This window comes from Sitophilus oryzae, unplaced genomic scaffold (assembly GCF_002938485.1).
Source record: "Sitophilus oryzae breed Bouriz unplaced genomic scaffold, Soryzae_2.0 scaffold_1396_pilon_pilon, whole genome shotgun sequence".
Taxonomy (NCBI): Eukaryota; Metazoa; Arthropoda; class Insecta; order Coleoptera; family Curculionidae; genus Sitophilus; species Sitophilus oryzae.
Window position 1 is genome coordinate 619,409 of NW_022146055.1, and position 22,030 is coordinate 641,438.

The window sequence follows — 22,030 nt, forward strand, 5'->3', positions numbered from 1 at the left end:
ACAGAATACTCTGTTTCTGACTCAGAATTATCTTTTATCTCATCAACTCTCTTTTTATTATTATTAGAACCCCTATTAAAGTTTTTATTACTCACATTTTGTTTCTTAAATTTACACCCTACAGCGAAATGATTGTGCTTACCACAGTTTACACACACTTTACCATAAGCTGGACACATCTTTTTCCCATGTCTCTGACCACATTTCAAGCACTTGTAGGTTTCCTCATTTTCTGTTGTTGTTCTTTTTCTGTTGTATTACTTTTTTCCTGTCCTCTATTAAAATTCGGTTTCTTTATGGCTCCAGTCTTCTTAAACATAAGTGTATCTACTTCCTTTTCACTCCTAATTTCCTTTACTTGAAATGAACTTGCTTCAGCAGCTCTACAATGCTCCTCAGCTGTTTTTAATGTTAGGTTGCTTTGCCTTAACAATCTCTCTTGCAATGACAAGTCTTTTATGCCACTCACAATTTTATCTCGTATAAGTGAGTCTTCTAATGCCTCAAAGTTACAAGTCGAAGCTAGCATTTTTACATCTGTGATAAAATGGTCAAAGGATTCTCCCTGTTGTTGTACACGTGTGAAAAATTTGTATCTGTCATATGTTTCATTCCGTAACACCTTACAGTGGTTTTTAAACGCATCTATCACTTTCTTGTAGTTCTTCATATCGGTATCTGATAACTTAAAAGTTTGGACTTTCTTCTGTGCTTCTTCACCTGCTAGATTCAGTAATATAGCTACCTTTGTTTCATCATCCTTCGCATCTAACCCAGTGGCTTTTAAATAAAAATTTAGACTTCTTAAGAAATTGTCCAAATGAATATGTACATTTCTATCAAACACCAGGCTTCTTGGTGGTTTGAAGGTACCCTCCATTGCCATTTTTACTTATTATCTTATTAAACACTTCTTATAAACGAGAAACCACGTTGTTTCTTCTTAACCTTGCCTTTCCTGGCCCCTTTTTTACGTTTTTATTTTAGTGCTTACAACTTACAGCACCCACAACACATTAAAATCCTGACACCATGTTTCATATTGTTAATGACAAGGTGTTGTGAATTTAGTATTTAGTTTATTAACATAAAAGTTACATTAAATAATTATTAATACATTTTAGCGCGAGAGCGTTCTTCTTCATACTTCTCAACTTCACATAACCTAACCTAAGCTAACTTCATTACATTCAATTAGGGATGGACTACAGTGTCGATACAACTTAAAGTTATTAGCACATACATATGTGATAATGATGGTGATGACATACTGATTAATCTACTGTTTTTTATTTATCTCCATTATATTTTTTTATCTGTAAATAGAACAATTATATTTCACTTAATAAAGATCATGAAAATGACAACAAAAATCAAGTCTTTCTTTGATTTAAATGATTTTAATAACTTAAGTCATTTGATTTTAAGTCATTTTTCGAAAGCTGACTTAAGGCTTAAAATTTTAATCTTTGTCAAACTGATTTATTTCCAGTTGTCTTGACCCACTTCGCTTTGCCTCGACCTACTTTCGATTCTTAAAAGCATCTGAAAACTACTCGTAAGGAGAGCGAGGGGGGATTTTTTTAGCGTTTTTTGTCGCCTCGTTCAATTTTGTTTTATTTTGAACTATTTCCAAAACGTGGCGGTATCTGTTCCGAGGCAAAGGTTTTTTTTCTCATAAATATCAGTAAAATAAGTAAACCTGAACGTTCCAAAAATAGCAGTTTTTACGATGATATTTCGTTAATTATATCTCGTTTTATGTTATATTGATATATATTCCACATTCCACAGAATTAATATTTCAACACGCGTTTATTATAATGTATAGTAGATATTTAGGACCAAAACTTTTCACTTAAACTGCAGAAATAAAATTACAATATTTTTATGATTTAATTTTATTATAATGAATTAGTATATAAAACTGTATATGATATGTTTGTTTACGGCCTTAATTGATTAATATAAGAGTAGTATTGCTTTATGAGTAATACTGGTATTCAATCATGTACCTACTCATCATGATGATGAGTATTGCTTGATGAGTAATACTGGTAACATTATATCAATATATTTTATCGCTTGAGAAAATTATTATTTGACTAGATGTCAACAAAAGTATGGTCTACGGACATTATTTAAAAGCAATGTTATTTTATTGTTCTTAAGAGAAATCTGCAAACTATATTTTTATTAGCATTAGCAAACCCAGCATGGTTTCATATACATCCATTCAACTAGTATTGATTATGCAGGGATTTAGACAATTAAAACTAGAAAAACAAAACCAAATTAGTAAACTAAACTTTGCTACAGACTACAGTTTAAATGCTCATAAAGCAATACTTCATTACTCATAAAGCAATACTACTCTTATATTAATCAATTAAGGCCGTAAACAAACATATCATATACAGTTTTATATACTAATTCATTATAATAAAATTAAATCATAAAAATATTGTAATTTTATTTCTGCAGTTTAAGTGAAAAGTTTTGGTCCTAAATATCTACTATACATTATAATAAACGCGTGTTGAAATATTAATTCTGTGGAATGTGGAATATAACTCTTACTAGAAATAATAAATAATTAGACGATATTTTAAATAATTTTGTATACCTATATTTTATTCCATGAAGCGCAATACCGTGGATTATAAGCCGATAAATGGTAGACAGTAGGTAGTTAGTCACTGTTTTATTTTTTTACTATATTGTAATTAATATTAGACAATATTTAAAACTAAACATTCTTGTGTAAACTTCGAAAATTCGAAGAGGACTATAAGACTTAAGACTTTGACTTAAATCATTCTTCAAAAACTAATAATTTGAATGTCATATTCAATTTGACTTACTACTTAAATCATTTTGATTTTAGAAATGACTTAAGACAAAGTCTTTTTAAAACTGACTTGTTGCAGTTCTGTATGGCGTGATAAATAATGAATATTACACCATCCTTCCTTTTTCAGACACTTATTTCTTTGCAAATCATCTACATGAAATTATCTCTATATATAAACATTTCCATATAAATCCCTTCCCATTCATTTTATTGAATTACACTAATTTTCAATCCCTGCTAACAAATCCTGACATCAAACATACATCCTCACTCATATAATTTAAATGAAATGATCAATAGAACTAAATTTGATATGGGCAGATGTATCTGATATTTTTTTCTCGGGCTTTTTCATCAAAAAAATATATTTTGCCAATTATTTACAAAAAATATATATAGACATAAAAATACGAATCTGTAGATATATCGGTAAAAATGTTTTACATAAAACAGAAACAAAATACAAGCCAGCATTAAAAAAAACGATTATTTTTATAGATAAAAGCTTTTTTGCATTAAAAAAAGAGAGGGATGAAATAAATCGTTCAGTGGAAATGGACAATTATTTTTGTTTTTAAATTATGGGAAAACGTCAGACTCTAATCCATTTTAATACTTTCCTTGATTAGATTTTTTTTTGTGTAAAAAAGATAAACAAATTAAAACAACTTTATAAAAAAACTATAAGCGATGCCAATTAAACTTTTAGTTGCGTAATCGAGGGCGCGATTTTTAAATTCATTGTTGCCAACCATGGAATATTCGGCGCCGGGCTGACTAACTGCAATTTAAATTTCCCGCTGGGGATTCAGGTGGTAGCTCTGCTGTAAAAATGTCAAGTTGCCAAATTTATTTTCTGACATTGTCATTCGTTTTGATACTTTAGTTTTGTATTACGAGTTTTTCGTTTAAATGAATTGTGTTTTGATACTTTAAGCTTAAACACATTGTTCTTTTTAGAACCTCTTTTAGTGCGAAGTGTAGAAGATAGCTTAATAGCCGTTGCAAAAAACTCATCGCAATCTTATATTAGAATGTTTTGAACAAGAAAGCGGTAGTAATGACCCTTTATGTCCCTTAAGTGCTGTTAAAGAGGTGAGTTTTGTTGATGTAAATAATAACTGTTTATACATATGTATATTTATAATTAATTTATTTTTGCTTCCTAAAATATTTTGATTAAAAGAAAATATGTAAAAGTGGGCAACGCTGTGCCCGTCAAGCTTAATCACGTGACTAAAAGTGTATTTGGTACTTTCATTTGGTATCAGAGTAAGTAAATCGCCGAGTAGCGACAGAAACCGTCGGCTCTTTTGATGTGGTGGGACCAAATTTTCTTTCTCTCTCTTTTGACATGTTTGACAGATAGACTACGTATTTAACTGCTCAACTTATGAAGTGGTCCTATAAACATGGTATACACTGCTCATAATTTGAAGTGGAATTAATTATAAAGTTTTTTACATATTTTTTTTGTCTTGTTTTGTCCTTATTTATAAATTTGAATGTATAAACTATGTTACAGCAAATAAATAATTAAAAAAACGATTCGTTGCCTGAGGTATACTTGAAATAAAGTCTATAGAGATATTTGATAAATGGCAACCGTGGCAACTTCGCATTTTCATATGACAGATAACCTACTTATGTCGCGCAGCCGCAAAGAAAATTGAAAACGGGACTGTCGCTACTCGGCGGTTTACCTACTCTGTTGATATGATCTATACATATTTATTCATCACAATGAAAACAAAAGATGATGATGATAATGATGTTTATGAAATGATTCAGTTTCAAATTATACTATACAAATTTAAATTACTTACATTCTAGTTCCGATTCGTCTATACCATAATACACACCATATGTCAGATTCATCCCTTCAGTACCTCTATCGTCACCCCAAACTAGCTTGACAGCATTGCCAATTCCTGGAGGTACATAAATGGATAAAATGTCAACGCCCATTGGTCCCATGGGTCTAGTCGTCGTCTGAACCATCGTAGTAATGGACTCATCTGTGTTTTGAGATATTACTACCACGAAAAGTATCTAGAAACAAACAAAGTGGAAGAAATTGTCTTCTTTTAATGACTCAGGATGTTTATTGATACTAATATAATTTCGGACTTTTAATGTCTCTATTTATTTTAACTTATATAACATTTCGGTCAGATATATCACTGATCTTTATCAAGTCTAAAATAATCTAAACCCTAAAACTATTAAACTTATTTACTAGAACCAGACATTCACCCGTATTGGAGCTGGGTGCAGTCAAGAGAAAGTACGCGTCTAGTTTTAAAACACCCACCGGGACGCCCAGTTCTTTAGCACCTGACAGTGCAGTACAGTGCAGTGCAGTTTGTGCAGTTTCAATTGTATTACTGCCAGTCACACACATAGTATATCTTGCATTCTGTCGCACACACACGCAGTTTTATGCACAGTCACAGTTTTGTCTACAATGAACTCAGTGACGCAGCTACTAATAATTTCAGCAATTTTTTTACAAGTGTAAATGATCTGATATACAGCGTGATTCACGGCCATGGTATATTAGACGTTCGTGGAGAAACGGTTATAGAATTTTTTTAAAAGGTTCGAGGTTAAGGAAAGGAGGCATATTCGATCGGTCTAAATCAACCGATTGGATATCAAACACAGGCCTGGATTAAGGGGGGGGCTATGGGGGCTATAGCCCCAGGCCCCGTCATTGAGAGGGGCCCCCAAATTAGAAGAATTTAAAATCGAGATTCATAGAGTTAAATCGAGATTAGTTAAATGAAAATGTACATATATTACGAAAAATACCGATTTGTAACAAAAACCGATTTTTCGTCACATATTGTTATAAATCTTCAATTTATTATAAAAGTAACTAAAACTGTATTTTAAAAACAATAAAACATAAAATCCGGCCTGGAACACCTGCAACAGTGCAACAGAAATATATTTAGTCTTATTAAATATATTGCAACAGCCAACTTGTTATTCTCATAAAATCAAAAACAGACTCTTTTTCTTTTATTTTTTGGGCGGCAAAACACTCTCCCAAAAAAATATCAAGATTGCTGCATAGACAATGACTTGTTCTTCTTTTTAAATTTTTCTGGATGGATGGATTACCGTAAGCCGAAAGCGCTAGGGGAATTACCCAGATTAGATTCCTCTTTTTTATTCTATTTGATTAGTTATTTTTGCATAGCGCATCTATGAAGTATGTGATTGCCAATAATAGATTTAAGAAAAGAAGAACAATAATACGTTTTTGAATTGTGTAGTGTATACCAGTATTTTAAAAAATGTCATGTAGAAAATATCTTATCTGCTAAACGTAAGGTAGGAATCAGTTTTAGTCTTATTACGCATTTACTGGATATGATCATTTATATAATAACTTTGGTATTAACAATTCAATTTACAATAACTTTCTTAAGTTTCTTCTTTTAAAAATAAGCGCATTAATATATAATAGGTACCTACTTTCTCTGGGCCGCTTACAAAAGATAAAAAGACAAACGAATTGAAAAACTAAAAAGTCTCGCGTCATAAAGGCCATAAAATACTATTCCTTTTTTAAAAATAAACTTTATGAAAAATGAAAAAGAATTCCCGTATGCTCATAAAATACAAAAAATTCGAGAACTACTCCAATTTTGAAAATTGCTAAACAATACTCGTATTAATGAGAGATATTGATGTTTTAAGAGTTTTAAGCCTTATTTTAAGCAACATTTTTCAATAATATACAGTGTGTTCCAAAACTATTATGTCAAAATGTAAGGATTGGTAGATCTCGCCAAAATATTTTGAAATGGGATACTAATGGTCGGAAGAGCGTCGTTTTCAAAATAGAAGGTGTTAAACTTTTAAGAAAAAATCTATACAGTGCCCACCGAAAACTTTCCACCCCGGGTTTCTTGCTTGTAAATAAATAATTCGAAAAATGCTCGGACACGTCGATTTTGTTTTTCAGGGAGACTTATTTTTTTGGTATTTGCACCCTTTTTGCTTGCACCCCTTTGACGGAGTAGCTATCACCCTTAAAATTTTAAATGGAATAGAGGGTCGAGTGATACCTTGTTTTAAAGGTCTTTTGAGTCTTTTTATATCTGTAGAGTTTGAAGTCTCTATTGCAATTCGCGTTGAATGGTACGCCACTACTTTTTAAATAAAATTAGTATTATTTTTGAAATCCCCATTCAATTTACAACATATTTTATTTCTTGACTTTTTGTGTCCGACGCACCGTTTTCGCGTAAAAAAATAAAAACCATTTTCATGCATGACCAAATCGCTAAAATGTTATCATAAATTTTAATGGCAAAATTTGTAAAACGGCAAATTTAAGTTTAAAAAGATTTTTTATTTTCCAAAAACTTCTTTCTATGAACATAGTACGAACTAAAATGCCCAAAAACCTAAATTGTCGTTTTTCAAGTTTTACCATTAAAATTTACATTACCATTTTAGCGATTTGGCCATGTATGAAAATGCCGAAAATGGTTTTTATTTTTTTAAGCGAAAACGGTGCAATAATATTCAATTCAATAATATTTTGTTTAAGTACCGTAGGGTGGTATACAGTGGTGTAATAGATATTAAAAAAGATCGATTTTTTTTCTTAAAAGTTTAACACCCTGTATTTTGAAAACGACGCATTTCCGACCATCAGTTTTGGCGAGATCTACCTACCTTTAGATTTTGATACAATAGTTTCGGAACACCCTGTATTTTTAAATCTACGAAAACTTAGGGATATTTTAAATTAATTTCAGATTCAAGAAGAAAAACTAAGAAAACTTTAAAATTGACTAAAGTAACAGACTTTTTTAGTATTTGCGAAACCCCTTTAACGTCAAATTCTGAGTTGAATAAAAATCAAGATCATGAACAACTGCCTTCCTGTTCAACTTCAAGCAATATTAGTTTAAGTGAAAATAACAGCAATGAGGAAAAAATAATCCGACCTGGGGGCCCCAAGGGCCTATAGCCCCGGTCCCCCTAGGACCTTAATCCGGCACTGATCAAACAGAAAGATCAAAAAATCAAAGCAAACCTTTGAAGGAGGGTAAAAGGACAATAACTCACAATCTTTAAGTTGTTTAATTTAAAAAATTTTAATGCTTAAAAAAGCAAGGGGGGTGACATGTTTCCGGAATTTAAAATATTCCCATCTTCAGGCCCAAAGCTAAAAACAATTACAGAGGTCAAATTTAAAATACAATCACAAACAAGTTAAAAAGTCAAAATTTTTTTTTGCTTCTGAGTGGTTGTACTTCCTAAGTGACTTTTGTGTGAGTATGCTTTTATTTTAAAGAACACAAGTTTAATTAAATTAAAATAAAAAATTATTCTTCTACATATATAAATTAAAATAAATATTAAATTTCTTAAAATTAAACTAAAGTAAATATTAATTTTTTACAATAAATAAATTTGAAATATAAATTAAAATTCAACATATACTAATTAAAAAATAAAAAATAAACATAATTCTTAACTGGTTCTTAACTAACATAACTAAAAAAATTATCCTACAAAATTGAATATCAGCATATACAGATTGAAGTAATTTACTCTCAACTTACATTACTAATACAAAAAATATATATATAAAAAATATTTAAAAAAACATATCACTAAAAATAAATTTAACTATTGCTTAAGTACCTATTTTTCTTTGAATTGTGCATTGAGGTCTGATTTTATTATTACCTTCTTTTTTCTTTCAATTTATCTAATTAAGGTGGATTATACGGCTCCCCTCACCTTATGATTTTAGTCTAGTTGTTTTTAATTTTTCAAATTTAACATACCATATTGTTATCTGTGATTGCTTACCAACGATATATCATGTTCCTATAATACCTAAACTTTCTGGTTTCTTCAGTAAAACCATTTAAAAGATAATAGTTCTATTATAGTTGTGTCGTTTAAAGAAAATCGTTACCATGACAAATATTCAAACTTTATAAGCATCAACTACAGTTTACGCGCTAAATTTGTAAAATTGTCATGGTAACGAAATTTTTGAAATGAGACTATAAAAATAAAATTATTAATTTTTAAATAGCTCTACTTGAAAACCGGAAGGTTTGGTTAGAAACATGATATATCGTTGAAAAGATATTTTATTATTTTTTGACTTTTTAAATGATATACTGTATGATCCAATGGGTTGGGACTGATGATCCAATGGGTTGATTTTAGACAATTCGAAATTCCACCTTTTAAAATGTTCAATTCGTGATTTTAAAGATGTTTATTCAAGATTAATTATCAATTTTACATATGTTTTATTTATTATCTCAAAAAATGTTAGAGAGAGGTATAGGAAAGTATAGTAGAAAAATTATGAGATATGAAAGTAATTTCCAAAAATGTAATAATAAAAATATACCGGGTGTTCCATTTAAAATAACAAAGATGCTACCACTTTTCAAATGATGCGGCAACATTGTAACGCTGAAAATATTTTAGATAGATGGAGCAGATGTCTGTATGTAAAAATCCAAATTTTCAAAAAAGTTCTATCACCGGTTCTCCATAAACGTTTAACATGCCATATCGCCGTGAATCACCCTGTATAGTTCTGTCTTGTATTCTACCTGCTTGTGCAAAAAGTTTTTTTTTGTTCCTGTCACAGTACTGTTTATTTTTGTTTCCCAAAATGATAGGAAGCTTTTTTTTGTATTGTGAAAAATTGGAATAAAATCTCTTAAACTGTTTATTTACGTTCGACATTTTGGTTCTACTTAATAGTCTTAATATCGTAATTACTAGTAGTAGATTTGTATACCTTAAGATTTCCTTTATTTAATCTTCTTCTTACAGTCCGCTCACTTAGATACTTAATTCATTATAAATTCGAAAAGCTGGCAAACTGGCGTTTTTTTCGCTATAAACTTATATTAAATCGATCGTCTCCATAAAAAAAAAGAACCACCATATCAAGAAACAAGAATGTCTTTAAAGTTTTAACATTTGCCAATAATAATATAGTTTTTACTTTTACCAAGATACTTTCTTCCCGGTTTGAATATTATACGTTTCGTTAAACATGTTTAGCATCATCGGGGGATCATTAAAATTCCAAATTATATTCCTTTAAACATCCAGGTTTTTTAAGTGTTCATTATTTTTGCCTTTTTTTTATTTTTGTTCATTACTTTTACTTCTATATTTATATGCTGCTAGACCTTTTTTCTTTTATAGCAATAAAAATAATTATCTTGTTGTTAACTAACATTTAATATAATTTTATTATATGTAGTTACTAACGTGTACCCGCGACTTCGTTCGCGCCGAATTAATCATTTGTAATGGTGATGATAAAGCAAAGCATGAATTTTCATTAACATACAAACTGGATAAAAAAATTTCACATTTATGTCAGCATAAGAAAAAACAATATGGCGATATTATTATATAATTTGGTAATATTTGACGGGTAGTTTCATCTCGTTGGAATTTGACTTTCGAAAAATCCGTTTGCCAAAAATAAGCTTTTTACGTCAAGCAGTTTAAGCGTGGTTAATCAATTACCCAACTTTTTGGAACACCCTGTATAATTTTTTAAAAAATTTCAAAATATGTAAAAAACAAAGTAAATTATGCGTGTCTAAGCGTTTTCCCGAAAGACTAACCGTTTTTTAAATAACAAATATTGTAATATATGAGGGGCGTTTTCACCCTCTTGGAATTTGAGATTCGAGAAACCGCTCCTTATCGAACCTCTATACCCCACAGTCAATCCGTTTGCCAAAAATCAGCTTTAAACGTCAACCAGTTTAAGCAGAATCGTGATTACTCAATGGTCGTATTTTATGAAACACCCTGTATAAATTTTTAAAAAATCTTAAAATATGTAAAACAACAAAATAAAATATACGTGTTTAAGAGTTTTTCCGGAAAACTCGCTGGTTTTTAAATAAAAAATATTCTAATATTTGAGGGGTGGTTCTAATATTTGAGATTCGAGTTTCGAAAAATCTCTTCTTATCGAACCTCTACACCCTAAAGTCAATCGGTTTTCCAAAAATCAGCTTTTTACGTAAAGCGCTTTAAGTAGGCTCGTGATTAATCAATGACCAGATTTTTCGAAACACTCTGTATACATTTTTAAAAAATCTTAAAATATGTAAAAAAACAAAATAAAATATACGTGTTTAAGCGTTTTTTTCGAAAAACCGTTCAACCGTTTTTTAAATAAAAAAATATTGTAATATTTGAGTGGTGGTTTCACTGCCTATTGGAACTGGATTTTCGAAAAATCCCTTCTTGTCGAACCTTTACACCCTAGAATCAACCTATATGCCAAAATTGAGCTTTTTACGTTGAGTAGTTTGAGCAGGATCGTGATTAATCAGTGAGTCAGTTACTTAAGGATTTTATATACAGCGTGGCCCATAGAAAACGTTCCGCAAGGCCTAACGGCCAGGGTAATTTTTTTTCCGAAAATTCAAAAACACGTCAATTTTGTTTGTGAGGGGGAAAACTTTTGCCCCAAAAATGATTGCAAAATCTTCAACCCTCTAAGCGGGGGTGTCATCCCCCAACTTTTTTTAAATAGGAAGGGGGGTCAAGTGGTACCGCAATGAAAAGGGCTTTTTATTCTCTATACTTTCGCGCTTCGTTTTTGAAAATCGGTCGAGTCATTGAGAAAATATGAAGGATTGAAATTTGAAAAGTTTATTTAAACATTCATCAGAGTACCTAAATGATAAGGATAAATTCCTTCGACCAATTTGCTGTTTTTTCTTATTATTTCTAGATGTTTACGCATTTTTTCACTTGCCACAAGGTCGAACGATCAGGTGCGGCAGTTGCTAGATAGCTGTTCTGTGACTTGTGCGTTGAAGTTCTTCTCAATATCGTTAAACTTTTTAACAATTATTGTGTACTCACTTGCAGAAAAAGTGGAAATAATCAAACTTTATTTTAAAAATAATGAATGTAGCAATCGGGTTCCGCAGATGTTCAATGAATGCCATCCTGAAAAACACCTTTATGGCAAAATTGTTCGAGAGTTAGTAGCAAAATTTCGCGAAACTGGTTCCGTTATGAATAAAAAGAGGCAGAGGGAAAACCCTGTAGTAAATGAAGCTATGGGAGGTATTCGTATTGGGCCAAGTTGCCATGGATAGTACGCTGAGTACAAGAAAATTAGCCAATGCAAAATTAGCCGGCGTGAATCGTACCAGTGTCCAAAGGATATTAAAAACCACCCGTACAAAATTTAGTTGGTACAAGAACTCAACGAAGATGATTTTGATCGTCGCTTGCAATTTTGTGAAACTGTGAGTGAACGAGTGGCGAATGATAATAATTTCCTATTTAATGTGTGTTTTTCGGATGAGTGTACTTTCTTTTTAAACGGTGTAGTTAATCGGCATAACTGTCGGTACTGGGCTGAGGGGTTTTTCACGAGGTGCACACACAAAACCCTCAGAAATTGAACGTGTGGGCTGGTATTTTTGGAAATTCTATTTTAGGTCAGTTTAACGATATTGAGAAGAACTTCAACGCACAAGTCATTCAAACCTGATCGTTCAACCTTGTGGCAAGTGAAAAAATGCGTAAACATCTAGAAATAATAAGAAAAAACAGCAAATTGGTCGAAGGAATTTATCCTTATCATTTACTCTGATAAATGTTTAAATAAACTTTTCAAATTTCAATCCTTCATATTTTCTCAATGACTCTACCGATTTTCAAAAACGAATCAGGAAAGTATAGAGAATAAAAAGCTCTTTTCATTGCGGTACCACTTGACCCCTCTTCCCATTTGAAAAAAGTTGGGGGATGACACCCCTGCTTAGAGGGTTGAAGATTTGCAATCATTTTTAGGGCAAAAGTTGTCTCCCTCACAAACAAAATTGACGTGTTTTTGGATTTTTTGAAAAAAACAATATCTTGGCCGTTATGTCTTGCGGAACGTTTTCGAGGGCCACCCTGTATTATTAGTACAGATATTATATTCTACAAATTATAAAATATTAATTTTACCCTTATTCTACCGTTTTGTCTAAAGTTTTACATAAGATCTTGCAAGTTTTTGTAGTGGAAGAATTGATGAGATGGATAATTTCTGGTATATTTTAAATATGTTAAAAATATTACTCCATATTATAATTTTAAGGAGTAGAAAGCAAGTGTGTGTGTGTGTGTGTTGTGAGTTGACTTTGAATTAAGGGATTGGAGTGAGAGAAATAACAAGCAAACAGAAATGTTTGAGCCCTAGATGGGAATGGGACTGTAATGGGATATGAGGGGAGAGGGTAGTAATAGGCACGTGATATTAATAACGCGTTAATGAAACCACATTGGAGATATATGCTAATGCTAGTAGGGAGAAATCCCAGAAATTCAAGGGTAAAGTCAGGAATAATGAGTGTTGTTACTGTTTAAGAACAAACATTGTTAAGGTAGGGTAAAGACATATTTATTTCCTAATAATCTTTAAAGTAATTATACTCCTAATAAATTAAAGCTAAATAAATATCCTGATTTTTCAATTAGATAAATAAATGCTATTTTTATTATGCCATACAATCGAAAAAACAAACGTTGTCAAGAACGGCTAGGGATAGAAAATCAATGATGATTTTGTCGAGGTCAAGCCCTAAACATCATTTACTTCGCCCGTACTCATCTTTATTCTTTAATGGCGCCTACTGCCAACTGGACTTTGGAAGATTTTATTCTGCTGCGTATTATGCTGAATGCACATGCCAAATTTGGACAATTTTGGATAAGCTGGTTTTAAGTAATTAAAGTAAAACTGCATCTATTTTTAAATTAAAACTGAACAAGGTAACAATGCAAAACCAGGCAAATGTCATCGTACCTTAAGTTGTCATCGTACAAATTTGTCAATATCAAATTGTATTTTCTAAATGTTAGGCTTTTGCCTCTTGCGAACAAGTTTTAAATTACAAAAATACATTTTAGGGGACACTAAGTGTAGATACGTAGATACTATAACGTAGTAGTGCAGACAGCACAATAAATTACACTTGACAATGATAAAGTTATAGGTTGACAAGTCGTCATAGGTTTGCATTGTTACCTGTTCGGTGCTAATTTAAATTAAAAAATTGTGTGTGCACTATGTGCGCATATTTGAAGTGAAAGTTATATCGACGTACCGAGTTTGGTTCCAATCGTGCCATAATTAAAAGAAAAATCCTGATGGTTTCATCCATGTAGAGGCATCGCTCCGAAACGTCGAGGGCGTCATCCTATAGCCCGTCACCAATTATGCCGTAATCATCCCACATTTTTCTTCAATATTGAATCGTTAGTTCGACCCTGATGAAGATTTAAACAAAACGTATCCAACTTTGCAGGGTTGGACCGTGTGCACCGTCGCTGACATCGCCTACCCTCCAAATTTGGTCGCGATCGGACGACATCAACTTTTGACGTATCTTACGTCAAAACTAAGTGTCACAGTGATACGTGTCGTACATGGTCAAATTGGCCTTGGTCCAATCTATCGACATACCAAATTTCATTTAAATTGGACAATTTTTTAATTTGATTCATTGATGATAGTGCACGAAACGAAACGTCCTCAAAATATGAAAAGATGGGGCTCTTCAAGCCTCGTCTACATTCCGAGTTTCAACCCCCTAGCTCCCATAAAACACGAGTTTTTTCCATAACAAGGGGCCGTCCTCTGCGTCCCTGAAACATTGCGATCTGTGAGGCCTATTGTGTTTGTCCCCTTTCTATATCTACACCCATTCTCCTATCCCTGTGCCCTGCACTAGCTTATGCAGGTCCTTGATAAGATGGGGGCATAGTTCCTCCGGTTCTAGCTTAGCTTTCCCAAATAAAAAGTGTGGCTTGTGATCTAGAGCCTCGCAATGACATATTATGTGCTAAACTGTTTCAGGATCTTTATCGCAGTCTGCAGCAAAGACTTCGTTGATACAGGTTGACCTTGTTCAGGTAACACTTGACAGCCATGTGTCCTATCAAGAGGCCTGTTGTAATCCGCACTTTATTCCTGCTAAGCATTAGCAGTTCTTTTGCGGTTTTAGAGTTAGGTCCTTGGAAAAAAGCCTTGCTGTGCCTGTGCCCCTGTCTGTTTCTCAAATGGACATCCTGCTTTTCCCTGATCCAGAGTTTTATGCCATACATTTGGGTATTCCCAGTACTGGCTCTGGACTAAGATAGGATGCGGATGATCCCTGCCTAGCTAGCTCATCGGCTTTTTCGTTGCCTTGGATGCCGCTGTGGCCCGGTACCCAGAATAATTTAATTCTGTTCCTTCGTGCCAGAGCTCCGATTTCACCCAGGCATTCCCAGACGAGTCTCGACGATACCTTTGGGCTCATAAGCGCCCCAAGTGCCGCCTGACTGTCTGAGCATATATTGATGAGCTTACCTGAATAAGCTCTTATATTGTTTTCTTTCGCACATTGTAGAATGGCGAAGATTTTTGTCCGGAATAAGGTTGAGTGTTTACCCAAGGAAAAGGATAAGCTTGCCCTTGGTCTTTCCCCAAATACCCCAGCTCCTGTTCTTCAGCGGTCTTTGTCCCGTCTATATTCCAGGTTAGACCATCCTGAAGGAATGTTATATCTGTCCACATTCCTCGATCCATTTTGTTCACCTCGAATGGTTTGTGGTAGTGATAAAGAGGTTCATTTGGTCCAATCTCATTTGGTGTAGAGGTCCTCCGATCGATAGAATCTCCCATCTTTAAGTGTCCTGTTTCTGTCCTATTTCCCAGAGACAAGACACTTTGTTGCCGATAGAGTATCATTCTTGCCTCCGCCTGGATCACTATGTGAAGAGGCGGAAGGTCCAGAAGCGCCTCCATTGATGCAGTGGGCGTTGATTTCATCGCCCCTGTTATGCTCAAACAAGCAAGTCTTTGCACCTTACTAAAGCTGAGCATTGTTTTTTGTTGCATTACCTTAGGCCACCATACCAAGGATGCATATGTTGTGAAAGACACGAGGTACGACGCTCCAAGATCGACACCATTTGTGTAACGCTTGGCGACCTTGGCGTGACGCGTCGCGTAACGCTAACTCGTGTGTCACAATCTTGAATCTTTACTCCCATGGCGCGTAAAGAAGTTTCACTTCAAAAATAATTTTAAGTGGTATAGATTGAAGTTCAAGAAAAAATGTTTTAATATTTCTATAATTACTGTTAATTTTTAGAGATTAACCTGGCTAAAATTATCATCAATTTTCATTCCCGAGTCATTTTTGACGCCGTTTTTTTTCGATCATACGGTATTTACATTTTTCTATAGTGAAGCAAGTTTCTGGTTTCTGGCACTATTTAAACAAGTAATTTTACTTTTTTGAGTGACTTTAATGGCAGTTATTTTACTGCCATAGTCCAATTAGCGAAATCACACGGCTTAGATCTACCTTTATGCATTAATAAATCGATAGCTATCGTTGTGCGTTTCCTCTCGACCTTGGACCAGTATTTCACATTAATTAAAATCACCGTTATCAATTTTCCATCTGACCTTCTTCCGATTTAATGAAGGTTCTGCGCCGCACATCCACAGGAAATCCCTCGTGTTATAATTTTCGTTCCGTTTTTCACAAGTAATAATCAGTGGAAATAAAATTATATGAAACAAGATTAGTTATATTTGTCTCCATTGATTATGTATCTATTTTTATGTAGTTTTATAATTTACAATGGAAGGACATTTCTCCACAACAATCTACAATTTTTTTTCTTAGTTATACAGGGTGTTTCAAAAACATGTGCAGATATCTAAAAAATAAGATTTTTTATATCAACATATTCTGCTTTGTTTTGTAGCTACAGTGCTACCAAGTGCTTTTAGAGATACGAATGAAATTTTCAGGATAAAAGTCACTGACTATTTTCTCTTTTTAGCAAAATTGCGTAGATCGTTTAATGCCGATTAAAAGTTGGCTGTTGATATTTTGTCGATTTCGATCTCCTTCTTAACATGAACGCAATAATTATCTTAAACACAATTAATAAAATGAAAATAAATAAATTCTTTATTTAATCAAATGTATTATTAAATTTTATTACAATTTATAACACTGATATTTAGTGCTATCTGCAGCAAATTAAAAAAAAATAATAGTAAACTCAGATGCAAGCAAAACGCAACGGAGAAAATTTTGGTCAAATTTAAAGTGTTATATTTTTGTTATTTTTAGCACTATTGCATGATTTTTTTAGCAAACTGTATATTATTATATCAACTTTAATTCGTAACCTCAGTTTTTTTATAAACTTTAGTATTTGGCATATTATACAGGGTTAATCGGGGGATTGTTTTTTTACCTTAACTTTAAAACACCTTGTGCAATAATTTCGTGTGTAAATTTTCCTAAAATATAATTTTACGGCCAGAACCATGACTTCTAAGCATTTTGTTTTTTGATTCATGTCAATCGATGCTTTGGTTAATTTTTAAAAGCGAAATGAACTGATCACGATCAATTTGCAATTTTTTCAATTATCATTACTTTTTGACGTAATTTTTTAATATGACGAAATGGTTTTGGTGACTATTGTCATAACATCGTGTGACGCTGCATTGGATACTCTATACTAAATTAAAAAAAAAACGTTAAAGACTAACGATACTGTCCTGGTTTTAATAAACATTAATAACGATAGCAGAACTAACGATATTAAAGAAAACATTTGTAATACCCAAGTATACAAACAGAATACGTTTTTTTTGTCATTGAGGCTGCATTTACCATATTGCGTTATGCTTTCTCAATCTTCTTTAAGAACATAACGAAGTTCATTTAATGAAGCTGGTACCGCTTCGCGACCTCTGATCCTCCTGACAAGCATTTCCCAAACGTCAAACATGATGGGCAGTTCATAGTGGCATATAGTTCACAATAATCACCAAAGCGGCCTTGTCATATTTAAACTATATATGTAAACCAAACCAAACCAAAAACAAGTTCAAAAAGGACTGATCATTGAAAAAATTGCAAATTGTTGGTGGCAGGTTCATTTCGCTCTTAAAAATTAACTAAGGCATGTATTGACATGATCCAAAAAACAAAATACTCAGGAGACATGGTTCTGATCGTAAAATTATATTTTAGGAAAATTTATACACGAAATTATTGCACAGGGTGTTTTAAAGTTAAGGTAAAACAACAACTCCTCGATTAACCCTGTATAATATGCCAAATACTAAAGTTTATAAAATACTGAGTTTACAAATTAAAGTTGATATAATTATATACAGTTTGCTAAAAAAATCATGAAAGTGGGACTAAGAATAACAAAAATATAACACTTTAAATTTAACCAAAAATTGCGTTTTTTTGCATCTGAGTGTATTTAGGATAATTACAGAAGACTTATTTTTATAACTTTTAAAATAATTTAACTTTAAAACTATGTATTTCCGCACCAATGTTTATAGGAACTTTTTTCATATTTTGTGAAGACAAATTAATAATAATAATAATAATAATTTGACTTTATTTATGTAGGTGGCGAGGTCTAGCATACGCTACTCAATCTAACCACCTTAAAAAAAATACAAAATACACATACAATACTAATACAACAATATAACAATTTTAATATAATATAAATCTAAATTATAAAAAAAATTATTATTATTATTATTTTATTAAATTAAAATGAGTACTTATTTTTTGCTATTAGACTTAGATTGAGGCAAATTAATAAAATTACCTTTATCTCGTCAAAGAGATCGAAATCGACAAAATATCAAGAGCCAACTTTTAATCAGAATTAAACGGCCCATATAGCAAAATTAGCTAACAAGAGACAAAATTCAAAAGCGCATATTTTTTCTTTGAAAAATATTCCAGTGATAACCCATATTATGCACGTCACTGGTAAATATGTTACTGTTTTAGCGCTAAAATATGTTCACAATTAAAAAAAAAATAAGATTTTAAACCCTTGTAGCTGTAAAACCAAGAAAAATCGGACTTATGTTGATGTAAGAAAATTGGCGCCGAGAGGCACGTATAGCCGCCCATACTAAAATATGTTAATAAAAAGTAAGTAGGCAGTTCTTTTAGTTTCAAAGTAAACAAATTTTTCCAATTTTTTTTATCTTAAGAACTGCGACTTTGACTGATTGAAAAATTTTGTTGCAAATATTATTCCTAATCTTAAATTGAAAACCGCGTTCCGCTAGCTACTGTAATTTTGGAGTTATGATTTTTTAAAATGTTTAACCCCCTCCCCATACCCCCTTACCAACCCCCACCCCCACCAAAAACTAATGGCCAGATTCTCGGGTGCCACAGTATTTTTGTGCCAAATTTGGTTAAAATCGGTTAGCATAAGAATATTTTGTATTTAGCATTTATGACCCAAATAACTCATTTTGATTGAAATTGAAAAAACTTTTTTTTGTCGATCTTAATACCCTACCATACCTGTTTTGGTATGGTCGGCTAAAAATACATCTGATTATCCTTAACTAATATGGCATAATATGTATTTTAAAACACACTGTATATTTATCAGAAATAGTTTTTCAAATTCTCCAATTAAGATCCTTTGTTATAAAAATCAACGAAAAGGGTCTTTAAAACTGACGTAAAAAAAGAAAAATCAATGGGGATTGTGTTTTTAACAAAGCACGTAACTTGTTTTCCCACGTGTGTCAAATCCTCGCTTTCACGTCTGATCGCTCCGCGTAACAATCAAGTAATTTTTCATTATCGAATTGTTTACACTGTGAAACTCGCAAATTATAGGGATACGATCATTTGTGGCTTAGGTTTGACTGGCTGTACGAAGCAATGGGTAGAAAAATCTATATCTCTTTCAAATACATGTAATAAAAGGTAGACTAACTGCACGCACTGATTTGTTTTAACCTAAACTTATACACGCAAAATGCAAACATAGAGTAATCGCAAAACATTTTCCGATGCACGTCGTCAATGATATCGACATTGGCACTAAAGTTCACAAAACTTGACTAAATAAAAATTTGGCGAAATTTTTTAAATTTGTTGTATAATTTAAGATACCGAACAGCTCTTCATTTTACTTTATAGAGCAAATAATTGTAACAGATATTTTATTTAGATTAAAGCTGCAAAAATTAGTTTAAACCGAATTTTGTTATCGCTATGTTGGTAACATTGTGCCGTTTTCAGCAATGTTGTCCTTTATTATTTGACAATTATCCTAGTGTCGGTCATTATTTTGTATAATATCGTGTTGTTGTTGAATCTTTGTGAGTAATTCTTGTTTTTTTGCCTATTTTAATAATATTTTTTTAAAAAGTGCACTTTTAAGCACAAACAATTCTTTCAAGAACTAAATTTTCGAGTTTTTATAATGCGGTTCTTGAAATTGTGTGTTGAAAATATGCCAAAGCATTTAAAAAGTCGAAGCAAAGAGCTTGTAGCTTCCCTGTTTCTTTAAAACTATTTTGAACGAGAACGTGACAATAAAGGTCTTTTATTAGTTTCATTGATAAGCACATTATACCGCTTTAAAGTTAGTTTTTATTAAATTCTGTGATTATTACTTTGTGCATTAATAGCACCCTCTTACTTGTTATTACCACTTATGCCATTGTGAGATATACATTAATAAATAAATAACCCATAATAACGCTTATAATAATCTTCATAATGGACTAGTTTTTGCCAATATGTAATAAGTAAAGTAAGCTATAAAACAAATTAATCAATTAATCACTAAAATATTAGTTATTAAGATAAAAATAAAACGTGAAACTCTTTAAAAAATGATTTAATAAATATGTTGTTTGTCAATGTTAAATTAAGATTTATGTCATAAATCCATCACAATCTGGCAGCGCTGTCGCCATCGCTTGTCACCCAAAGTTGAGCTATAATACCATAGTAGAATTTTGGACAATCTGTATGTATATTTATAGCAAAGTAAGTACAGGCCATAGACCATCTAAACTAAATACCTAATATAGTCTTGATTTCAGGACAGTTCTTGTATTTTTAATATATTTTTTTATTTATTATTTATTTATCAATCTCTAAAACTCTCGAAATATATTTACTCATATCTTAGGATTATGTAGTGTGATCTGAAAGTATGTCCAAAATGCAATAATATACAGGGTGTTCCATTTAAAAAGAATCATCCAGATCCACTATAGAAGTTAAAATATTTTCCTGAAATACACCCTCGTCCATACTTTAGGTTTGCACTTAAACAAGTTTTTTTATTAAGAGTCACAGATGCCCGGTGCACTATTACCGGACCCTGTATATAAGGTTATACCGGGTGCGTCTCAAACGTGGCTCACCGCTATAACTTTTTTATTTTTTTAGATAAAACAACGAGATTTGGTATGTTAGTACATGACATAAATTAGGATTGATTGACGTATTCAATTGTTTTTGGTCACTTCCTGTTTAACTGGGAATTACTACAACTTTTGATTTTTAAACGACACCCTCAGTTTTTTTTTACTTTTTCGATAGAAAATGACATTCTGAATAGAATAACATATCATATGTCAACTTTTGACATTCTCGCTTAATAAAAAATCGTATTTTAAAATTTAATCTAGAGTTCCATGGCTATGTTAAAAACACTAATTCTTAATCAAGGAGCCTTGGAAGATTTGTTCGTCTTATGTTTTAGTGTCTTGTCCTGGCCGGTTAAAATCTGCTCAAATCGTATTCTTAATCATATCTCAATTTTTTCAAATGGATCGAGGGTGGCTTATTAGCATATTTGGAAAAAGCATTTTTTACGAATAATTTGATACCACACACGTGGTATTTCGAGTCAAATTTTCATTACGAGCCGCAAGTTATAAAGTCAAATAAACCATATGCGAAAATGTCAAAAGTTGACATATGTTTATGATATGACATTCTATTCAGAGTGTTATTTTCTATCGAATAAAATAAATAAATAACGAGGGTGCCCCTTAAAAATCAAAAGTTGCAGTCATTTCCGGTGAAACAGGAAGTGACCGAAAACAATTGAATACGTCAATCAATCCTAATTTATGTCATATACTAACATACCAAAACTCGTTTTTTAACTCAAAAAATAAAAAAAAACATATAGGGTGAGCCGCTTTTGAGACGCACCCGGTATGAAATGATTACATTTGATTACTGGAAGACACGATAGGCTTATTTTTAAAGGGTAAATTATCTAAGGGTAAAT

General features: G+C 32.0%; 1 protein-coding gene across 3 annotated transcripts in view; it reads right to left on the reverse strand.

Moving 5' to 3' along the window:
• Positions 1-22,030, reverse strand: part of LOC115875802 — a 165,754-nt gene that overhangs the window by 135,811 nt on the left and 7,913 nt on the right. For all 3 annotated transcript variants that reach the window (XM_030891314.1, XM_030891313.1, XM_030891312.1), the window contains exon 2: positions 4,681-4,906. In XM_030891314.1, coding sequence (XP_030747174.1) covers positions 4,681-4,855 — 175 coding nt within the window. In that variant the 5' untranslated portion in view covers positions 4,856-4,906. The remainder of the gene's footprint in view (positions 1-4,680; positions 4,907-22,030) is intronic.